The 10,615-nt window shown below is 41.2% G+C and overlaps 1 protein-coding gene and 1 pseudogene across 5 annotated transcripts in view; one reads left to right on the top strand and one right to left on the bottom strand.

Moving 5' to 3' along the window:
* The window catches only part of LOC147029588 (5'-AMP-activated protein kinase subunit gamma-1-like), an 88,265-nt gene that overhangs the window by 44,844 nt on the left and 32,806 nt on the right, over positions 1-10,615 (top strand). For all 4 annotated transcript variants that reach the window (XM_085872739.1, XM_085872738.1, XM_085872741.1 and 1 more), the window contains exon 6: positions 3,607-3,661. In XM_085872739.1, coding sequence (XP_085728865.1) covers positions 3,607-3,661 — 55 coding nt within the window. The remainder of the gene's footprint in view (positions 1-3,606; positions 3,662-10,615) is intronic.
* LOC147029590 (uncharacterized) lies at positions 7,838-9,774 on the bottom strand (annotated as a pseudogene). The gene is made up of 3 exons (XR_015055694.1): positions 9,746-9,774; positions 8,234-9,319; positions 7,838-8,097 (listed from the first exon to the last, which is right to left on the bottom strand). The product of XR_015055694.1 is annotated as an uncharacterized LOC147029590 (transcript).

Here is a 10,615-nt window from a genome sequence, read left to right as displayed (position 1 = left end):
TGTTGCACATTACATGTGGAGAGGACCGTGGCCAGCTCCTAACAATGGTTCTTGTGTACTTCTGAATGTGGACTCGTTATCCAGCGTAGATGCATGACATTTCATGTGCCCGAGCATGGTGATCATGGTGGAGTTTTTGAGAGTGGCAATGCCTCTCCAGTGCCTCGATGTTGTCATTGTCATGTGTGTTGGCGATTTTGATTGGTAATAGTGATTTCACTTTTCTCCCCAATAATAGTTGAGCAAGTGATTTCACTTTCCTCCACACCAGTGTGGAACGCTAAGCGAGCAATTTTTCTTCCACTTTTTGATTTGTGGAGGTTGGATTTCACCATCTCGATCCACAATCAGATCAATGTCCTTGTTAATGTTATGCCAGTATGCAGTGTCCTTAGCGAGTAGGTTGGTTTTCTCATGCCCAAAAAGGCTTGAGTGGAGTTGCAGTAGAATGTTGTGTCTCATACTCTAAGGTATAAGGACTTTCTTACCTTTAAGATTTACACCATTTTCAATTGACAACTCATCCCGAAAACTCCAGTATGTCCGAAGAGCCTCAGGGAGGTCCTTCACACGGTCTGCCCCACCATTGATGATAAGGTCTCAAAGTTGACTCAGGTCAGAATCACGAAGACTTTCCTGTTGTTGCTGTTGAGAAATCTTCTCAGAGGAGAAATGGACAAAATCAACACAAAAGTCCAAATCAATTGTAGTGTATAAAGTGGACGAAGAAGGTGGGGTAGGCCATCGGCATGCTCATTGTCTGCCCCAAGGTGGTACTCCATTGTAAAGTTATACCCTTGACGTCTGATGAGCATTCGTTGCAATATTGGTGACTGCAAAGCTCACCCAGAACTTCCAACCCATGAAGACCTGCAGAATCTACCAAATATGCGACTCAAGTCATGCAAAACTTTCTGGGGTCTGCAAATGTTTTGAGTGATACGGAGTTTAAAACAAAGGATGAGTGACGCAATCTCTGGATAGCCAACAACATTGCTAATAAAGAACTGGTGAGTGATCGAACAGAAGAGCCTCCAGGTTTCGAGCTCCCCGGAAACAGTGGTCTGCGCTCAACAGGATCCGTACTCTCCATGCAACAACATCACACCACCTCCACAAATGAAATTTTAAAGACAACCCAACATGTGACTGTGGTAACTCAGATCAAACTATTCATCACAAAGTGAATAAGTGCCACCTATGGAATTTTGATTGAGGGCAATCGGCCTAATAACAGACAGTGCTGTGACTTGTCTGTCCAATTTAGACTTCGATCTGTGAGCTGTACTTTTTCATACATAAGATTAGATTACATTAGATTAGATTTGTGGAGCTGTGTGGTTGAATTGTGCAGTCCATTCAAAAATGAACATGAATTAGGGAACAATCTTGAGTATTCTCACCTGCACCAAAATGCAGGCACTCAAGAAAATATTATTTGTTGAACAGACAATTTGGAGAACCACCACATTACAATATATGTAATTGAAATATAATAGTACATCAGCATTGTGTGAAACAATCATTCATTCTCAAGTGAAATTCAACAAAGAGATGAGAACCACAATACATCTACTCCACCAGACCTCAAAGGACTCTGGCAGATTTTGGGAAGTTATGAATCATCCCCCATACAACCAAAACTTTTCAATTTCTGATTATCATCTCTTTTGGTGACTCAAATAACCTTTGGGTAATATTATGTGTATGAATAGAGAAGAGGTCAAAGCACACATCTGTTATCCAGCTGAACTTCTTGGATATCACATGTTGTTACCATTGGTCCGTAGCACGTCGTGTCACAAGGAATGAGCTGAGTGGGTTCCCCTCCCCTGCAGTTGGAAAATTTCATATCAGACCATTCACTCACAAAATATGGTTAGGTAAGGTTCACTAGTCATGAACACTTTTAATATTTGTCGCAGGATGTGGGGGGAGCTAAGGTGGGGCTGGGGGGGTGGGTTTGGGGTTACCACCGTGAGCTTCACCGCTGGGCACTTCCCTTTCAACTGTGCAATAAAGAAGCCATTACTGCAAAGTAGAAGGCCAGGATTGAGAGACATTCATCTACCATGTCCTTAACATTTCCAAAATGACCAGCAGAAAATACATGAACTGAATACACTTCTATGCACTTGCAAGACCAATACATCAAATCGCAACCCTGATTCCGTTTAACCTATCTGTAATACTTGGAACACATCGTGGAAAAGTTTGTGTACACAGCTCAAAGGTTTCTATGCAGATGGCATCAAGGTGCTGACACCGTATGGATAATTATGGATGTTTAGCAAGGGCATACCTTGAGAACAGGTGCATTCATTGCATTCCATCTTATGTTTCATGTTCTGGAATAATAAGTTGCTGTCAACATCGAATTACCCTCATGGAATATTTCCTATATTTGATGGCATGTTGCCTTGATGAACACGTCAATGGTTGTGCAAATGGTATGACCATTTGTGGGGTTAACATTACAATGAGGGTGAATTCAGAGCCACATTCACAATAATCAGGTATCATGTACAGTCTTTACTGTCCAATCATTTATTCATTTTCGTGTAGCATTGATTGCATCATTTCGGGGAATCAATCATACCACTGATATCTATTATTACCCTGCATGCACACAGCGAAAGGTGGGGTAAAGCAATTGGTTCACTTTTTCTGTGTCTGCAAAACCTCAGTTCATGATTCAGGAACAACTAAATTTCAATTAAATGGTATATTTTGAACACCAATCGGAACATGAATCGGAAAAGAAACCTGTAGTTTAGAAGTACTTCGGCTCTGAATTTGGCCCAATCACACATCCGCAGACAAGTTAAGTAATTTTTTTGCATGTCAAACAAAATTGAAAAAAATTATCCAAACAGTTAACTTATTGTTTTTGGCAATGGCATAAAGGACACATAGAACAGGCAAGAATAACTAATGTAATGTATTAAATAGGGTGGTGTAAAAGATGCTGCAATCAATGACGGTAAACTACCCCCCCCCCCAAATTTTTTTCTACGACCTTTAAAATCTTTATTTTATTTTAATTTAATTATATACTTGAACACCGGAGAACACAATTCACCTTATTGGCATTTTCAAAACCCTTCAGTTTAGCAGTACTTGGACAAAATATAAAGGCATTTTACATCATCTCGACCAATCAAAATTGTTGCTCACAGACTCCACCCTTTTCATTTTTTTTCAATTCTATGAACTCTCTGAGGTTAACAATAGACCAAACAATAACGATTATTTCAGGATACTAAGGGAGTACTGAAGCATTATTTGGAATAACAAAGGCAAACACCATGACCAGAATACATTAAATGTATGTAGAACGCCCGCACAAGTGATCATGAACACAAACGAGCATGAGCGCACGCGCGCGCGCGCGCACGCACGCACGCACGCACGCACGCACGCACACACACACACACACACACACACACACACACACACACACACACACACACACACACACACACACACACACACACACCAAAATTAGCAATCATGGCAGATAAGTAACTGAACTGCCATTTGTGACCACAACTATTTTGTTTTGCCTCCATACACTTTCAAATCGATTTCTTTCTCCATTCACAGAGTTGTATCTGCAAGATTCGTTCAAGCCACTTGTCAGCATCACGCCTGAGGACAGGTTTGAATCGACTGTGCACTGTTGCCACAGTAACACTTGAAAGAACCCGAAAGGGCCTAGTTGGAAAACCCTTAATGAATAGCCGTACCAATTAATGTGGCCTGTTTATCTGCATGGGGCTTCATTGATAATTATCTGCATGAACCAGCGATGTAGTCTGGCTTAAAATGTTTTACATTTTAAAAAATGTTCCAAATTCCTGCCCAAACTTCTGAGTGAAACGTCATGCCTGCCCTGCAGAGTCATGAAAGACTTGGGACAAAAACTTTCCTCTGGCCAACCCCACAATAACGTGGGAATAATTGCGGCTATTAAATAAAGACGAAGTTGAAGAAGACGATGAAGAAGAGTAATCAACTGACTTAGTATGTACAAACTTTTTTTGCATTGGAAAGGAAGCAGGATTTTTTACATTGTAATGGGAAGTAGTTATGGGGATATCGGGTATATACTGCATATCTAATATATAAAGCTCTTTCTAAACACTGACTCACTGACTGATATGAAAGATCGGTGCCTTCCGGGTGATGTAGAAAGATGAAAGTTTGCGTGCTGATAGACATCGAAGCCGATACACCAGAAAAAAAAAATCACAGAATCGTCGGACGACATCAAGTCAATCAGATGAAAATTGAGCATTTTAGAAATCTCATCTTCGTTGTTGACCTTTGTCGATTGTGACCTCAAAAAATAATTGGTGGTTGAATTCAATGACCAAATATGCAACTCCTCTTAAAATTTCAAGTCAATCAGATGAAAATTGTGAATTTTTGAAATGTGACCTAAGTTGACCTTTGGCCAATATTGACCTTTTGACCTTAATATCAATCGGCTTCTTGCTTTTGACGAACTCTAACATTTTGTGAAGTTTCGTGAAGATTGGTTGAAAATTGTGACCTGCAGGCGATTGACATGCATACAAACAGACAAACAAGAAAGATGTCGTGCAAAGCACGATACTTGAGAAATCCAAATAAGCAATAGTTGTTTGACCGACAGGGAGTGGACAAAAAAAAGGAAACACCTAAGTAAATGAGGGACACCAGGTATATTGAAAGCAACTGCTGACACCTTCCACACAGTGTGACCCACGTGTTAATCAACCAAATAACATCCCAGCATGCTTCGGGTCATGTATAAAAATGCCGCACAAGCCTGGTTGCCTATAATTATGGCTAGCGTGGCTCCAATAGGAGGACCTCATTGACATTGAAAGAGGGGTGATTGTTGGGGGTGCATTTGGCAGGAGCTTCAGTGATAAAGACAGTTCAACTTGCTGATGTTTCATTAGCAACGGTCTCAGGTGATGTCGGCATGAAACTCCAAGGGAAAGACATCATCAGCAAAAGGCAAGAGTGGGAGGAAGCGCATACTCAGGATCATGATATCTGCATATTAATTTGAAGTGCAAGGCAAAGCAAGAGAGAAAACTGCATATCAATTGACTGTAAATTTCAACCTTGAGCACAAGCAGCCAGTTTCATCAATAACGGTCTGCCGAGAACTCCACAGAGTGGGATACCATAGTCGGGTTGCAGTGTGCAAACCACTCGTGACTTCCGGCAATGCACGTTTGCAAGTCCAGTGGTGCAAAGAGCACAGGCAAAAGACTACCAAGCAGTGGAAAGATGTGACATGTTCAGATGAATTATCCTTCACCATGTTCTTGACAAACGGACGAGTGCACATGTGGCGCCAACCGAAACAACTCGACAACCATGAGTGCTTGGTTGCAACAGTGATGGGTTTTGGTGTTTCTGTAATGTTGTGGGCACATTTTCCTGGCATGGTTTGGGTGCAGTCATTTCCTTTGAAGGCAAGGTTAATGGCAATCACTACTTAATGGTACCGAGTGATAATCTTCACCCCATGTTGCAGCATTTCTCTCCTGACAGGAGTGGTGTCTTCCGAGATGGCAATGCCCCCATCCACAGAGCACATGTGGTCACCCAATGTTTTGATGAGCATGACACTGCTGGTGTCCAAATGTCATCGTCTTCTCAGTCACCAGAACTGAACCCAATCGAGCATTTATGGGATATTCTGGAACAATGCTTGAAACAGCGTTTCTCACGTCCATCAAACAGGTGTGAGTTGATTGACTTTCTCATGGAAGAATGGTGCCGCATCCCTCCCGCAGAATTCCAGACGCTGGTGGACTCTGCCACGGCACATACAGGTGGTACATGGTGATCCAATGCCATATTAAGTGACTTTACATTGGTGTTTCCATTTTTTTTGTCCACTACCTGTATGTTGACCTTTTGACCTCAAGATAATTGGTGGTTTAATTTAATGACCTGAAATGAAAATCCTCTTCAAATTTCACATCAGTGGGATGAAATTTGATCGAAGTTGTTGACCTTTGGCCAATGTTGACTTTTTGACCTTAAAATCAATGTTTCTTGCTTATGACCAACTCTTCCAGGTGGTGACGTTTTGTGAATATCGGCAAGGTAATAAAAAATACAAACAAACAGACAAGAGAATAAACCAGACCAACCAATATGCTTGAGAAATCTGCGATTTACGCAAGTAATAAAAATCCTTATGATATAATTGATGGACCAGTGTTTGTGTTTGTCATGCTACTCCTCTTACAGTTCTGGGCTGATTACATCCAGACTTGTTACATTGGATCAGCATGAACCAAATTCATGTATCGGGGTGTTTTTGTCTTTGTCGGTAGTCTTGGGGGGGGGGGGGAGTGGACGCAAATTCGCCATGTAAATGTGCATCATATAGCGCCGCCTCTATAGTCTCGTAGGAAGATAGGGGTCCCATGCACCCCCATTATACATTTTTTAACCTGAATTTTTACAATCCCTGAGGTGTGTGGGAACAGAATTTCCTTTGTTCCCATTCCAAAAAATGTCCCATGTGGGTCGTTTAGCCGTTTTTTTGTCCGCCATCTTGGATTTCTTGGGACGCAAAAGTAAGGGGTAGGAGAAATATAAAGGACCTTTTCGTAAAGAAAGAAATTAGTTACAGGTACAAATTAGGTATCATTGGAAAGGGTATTACCTGCACTATCACAAGAACCCATCAGTTATTCAATTAGGGCATCGATGATGTCATCAGGGGTCAAAGGTCACGTTAAAGGGCCACTAAGTCAAATTTCACGCCCATCCTCTTTGTCATCCACCCTGCACCCTCAGTGAATGAATCTTTTGGATTCTACTTTGCTTGATATGAAGGAAAGTGTACATGTATAGGCAGTTTTTAAAACTAAAACAAATTATTTAACTTCAGTACAACATCATTAACCCTTTCCGCAAAAATACCGAAAATATTGAAAAAAATGAATTTTTGTAATAAGTTTCCTGTGAAATTGCAGTTTGACACATATTTGTTTTCTCTGCCTTTTTGTTATGGTAAAAGGCTTTACATGTTCCAATGAGTCCTGAAATATAGTCGATGTATCATTCTCTTGGTATTTTCACTTCCACTCCTTACTAATTGATATGGGAATATGCATTATATAGAGATCGTGTGTTAACGAGTTACTATAATACGCAGGCCCACAACTAATTAATGTTGAAACATTATTACGATTGCCAAAAGTCTCAATGTTCATATTTTAATCTAGTCTTCGTTATCACTGAGAAGTTCTTCATAGTCACTATCTTGGCTGGACTGTTCTTCCTCAATGTCATAATCACACTGTTCCATCTCTTCCGTAGTCTTCGCAACTAAGTCTATCAAGGTAGGGGGAAGTACTGGGCCGCAAGACCACACTGGCTCCAAAACACCCTCATAATTTCTTTCCCAACCTTGTTCAGGATCATATGGCTTTGGAGACCAGAATATTGGAATACCTGCTCGCTTGTAGATAGCATGGCGATGGTTCACTCGACCAATGTGTGGGATAAGGTTGTCTCGGCAAGGTGGCAACCGGGAGAGGTCAATCTTAGATTTGGTTGTCAGTTGCTCATCTTCCCCAACCATCTTCCTCAACATGATTCCACATGCAGTGTCAATAGATTTCTGTCTGGAGTAGCCGTACATCACACATGTGAATGCCTCAATGTCATCAATCATTTCTGGCTTTACAGACCATTCATCCCCAAGTTTTCTGAAAGGAGATGAGTACAATTATATGAATTGCCACACAAAAGTTAAAAGAAACTGTGATAGTCAGGGGATTTCATAGATAATCAAACAAATACCTGAAAACTTCATGATAAATTGGATGACGTTGTAACTTCTTGAGTGGGAGGGTTTTATCTTTGTCGGCAATGTCAGTGTTTGGTTTCACCTCCTGTATCCACCAGTGCTGTCTCAACTTCCAAGCCAAAGCCATAGGACTCACAGTGACCCAATCTATGAAGTATATTGGTTAGCTGCTTGCTTCGAAATAGGTGGCGTAAGGTGCTGCAAAGGAGGATGTGTTTAGGTAACTTCCACTCTCCGTTCGTCACAGCACGGCAGATGTCCTGGAAAATAAACCAATGGATCTTAGAGAGAAAATAATTTACATTTTCATGATAGAAAGCACTAAAACTAGATACAATTTGGAGGACCAGCGATATTGTCCCAAAGATGTTGAAAGCAAAGGTGGTTAAAACTCACCTGAGCTACTGAAAGCACCAGACGTCGGCTCTTTTCAGACTTTTCCACATCTGCTTAACCCAGGATAAGAGTCGACAGGAACTTCACCAGGTCTGTTGGGAGGTATTCTTCTGATGCCCTGGCATCCAGCTCATCAGCTGTAGGAGGCCAAGGAAGTGGTGTTGACTCATTGAACATCCCCTGAACAACACTGCGCAAGTGCAAGGCAACATCCTCAAACTTGTCTTTGGAACTAAGCCTATATGCATAAGTAACTGCTTCCGCAACAGAGATGCTTGTGCTGTACACCAGGTTGTAGGTTATGCATCCCCTGTCCCCAGGAAACACTTTTGTGAAAGCAATGCACTCATTGATTTTGTGTCTTTGAAGTCGGGTCTTCAGCTCATCACTTCTGAAATCTGGATTTGGAAATCCACAGCGTTCAAGTTCTTGGACGTATATGTGGCGGAGTGTTCCAAGTTGCACGACCTCCTTCTGCCCAATTACCCTCTCACGTATATAATCCAGAACTACATTGGATGAGCTTTGATGAGCTTCAAGCTTTTCATCTTGCTTGTTTTCAATACTTCTGTCGGCTTGATCACGTAAATAATTCACATGTCTCAGTTTGAATGAACTATGACAGGATTTATGGAAACGAGCCTCTCTTGCAAACAAATCTTCGCCTGCCACCTTGCGATGTAAACGATTGTCTCCTATTTCTAGGGCTTGGGATTCAATATGAGTCCAAGCTGCTTCCTTTCCCTTGAAAGATGCAAACTGGACACAACGTTCAGTCCTTCCGGAAACTTTTGTCTCAAGCATTTCACAGAAAATACATTCTGGTGGAAAAATGTTCTTGGAAGAGGTTGATGGTTTACGAGGGGATCGAATTGTTGAGGGTTCATCGTCTGGTACGACACATTTCAAACGATCCTGATGTTTGGTAAAGGCTTGACAGCATCCTCGGTGATAGCCTGTCATTTCTCGGTCCACACCATCAAGATTGTCTGGAATTAACCTACACACAGCTTCCATACAAGCGGGTGAATCATGAGACTAAAGGAGCAGTTTCTCACAAAGATTATGTAACATCTTAAGCTTTTCCTGGGGAGGACCCCTTATATTGTGTAGTGGTATACATTCACCATGCTGTATGCCACTCACATGTAAAATACATACAGGAGGAGGCATCTGCAGTTCCTCCAAATTGCAACCATGATCAGTTCGGCGTTTCTTTGGCTTTGACATGATGAAGCCATCACCATCAGTTAACTACAACTAAGCGTGCACTACCACCACTGGAGCACTAATCCATAATAGGTGTTACCTGAAAAAAAAGACAATTATCCACCACCAATAAACTACAGCTACAAGCAGGTATGCATGCCAGCAGATATTCAATACAACCACTAAAACATTAATCAAAATCACAGTTGTCTGCACGTCCTGTCACAAAAAAAAAGACAACACTGTCAGTTGACGAAATTTAACACCACCACTAAAGTGTTAAGGTAGTTACAATGGCCTCACCTGTAACAAAAAAGAATATTAATAACCATAGCCATAAACTATAAATAAACAGTGAAATTAATCATTCGTATGCGAAGGACACATTCACACAGTAAACTCAATACAGAACCGCATTTTCTAAATAATGTCGGTATTTTTGTGGAAAGGGTTAACGATGTTGTACTGAAGTTAAATAATTTGTTTTCATTTTAAAAACTGCCTATACATATACACTTTCCTTCAAGCAAAGTAGAATCCAAAAGATTCATCCACTTAGGTGCAGGGTGGATGACAAAGAGGATGGGCATGAAATTTGACTTAATGGCCCTTTAACGTGACCTTTTGACCCCTGATGACGTCATCGACGCCCTAATTGAATAATTGATGGGTTCTTGTGATAGTGCAGGTAATACCCTTTCCAATGATACCTAATTTGTACCTGTAACTAATTTCTTTCTATGCGAAAAGGTCCTTTATATTACCCCTACCCCTTACTTTTGCGTCCCAAGAAATCCAAGATGGCGAACAAAAAAACGGCTAAACGACCCACATGGGACATTTTTGGGAATGGGAACAAAGGAAATTCTGTTCCCACACACCTCAGGAATTGTAAAAATGCAGGTTAAAAAAAATGTATAATGGGGGTGCATGGGACCCCTATCTTCCTCCTCAACGACCAGGAGGACAAGGGTATTACAAGTCCCCACCATTGACAGTGCAGTATTCCCGTCCCTACATTTTCCATTACAGAGAGGTGTTTTGAATTATAAGCAGTAGGTATTTTTTGCTTCATGCACTTCACCCGGTTATTTATATATTTTTCCTGCACAGAGCTGTTAGTTGCTCATGCACCACCAAAATAAAGGTTATGCATCAGAAGAACGTGTTGCA

Source organism: Eptatretus burgeri, chromosome 3 (assembly GCF_056783735.1).
Source record: "Eptatretus burgeri isolate ZD-2024b chromosome 3, Ebu_testis_v1, whole genome shotgun sequence".
NCBI classification, from domain to species: domain Eukaryota; kingdom Metazoa; phylum Chordata; class Myxini; order Myxiniformes; family Myxinidae; genus Eptatretus; species Eptatretus burgeri.
The sequence above is the reverse complement of the archived record's forward strand: the minus strand, read 5'-3'. Positions and strand labels throughout refer to the sequence as shown.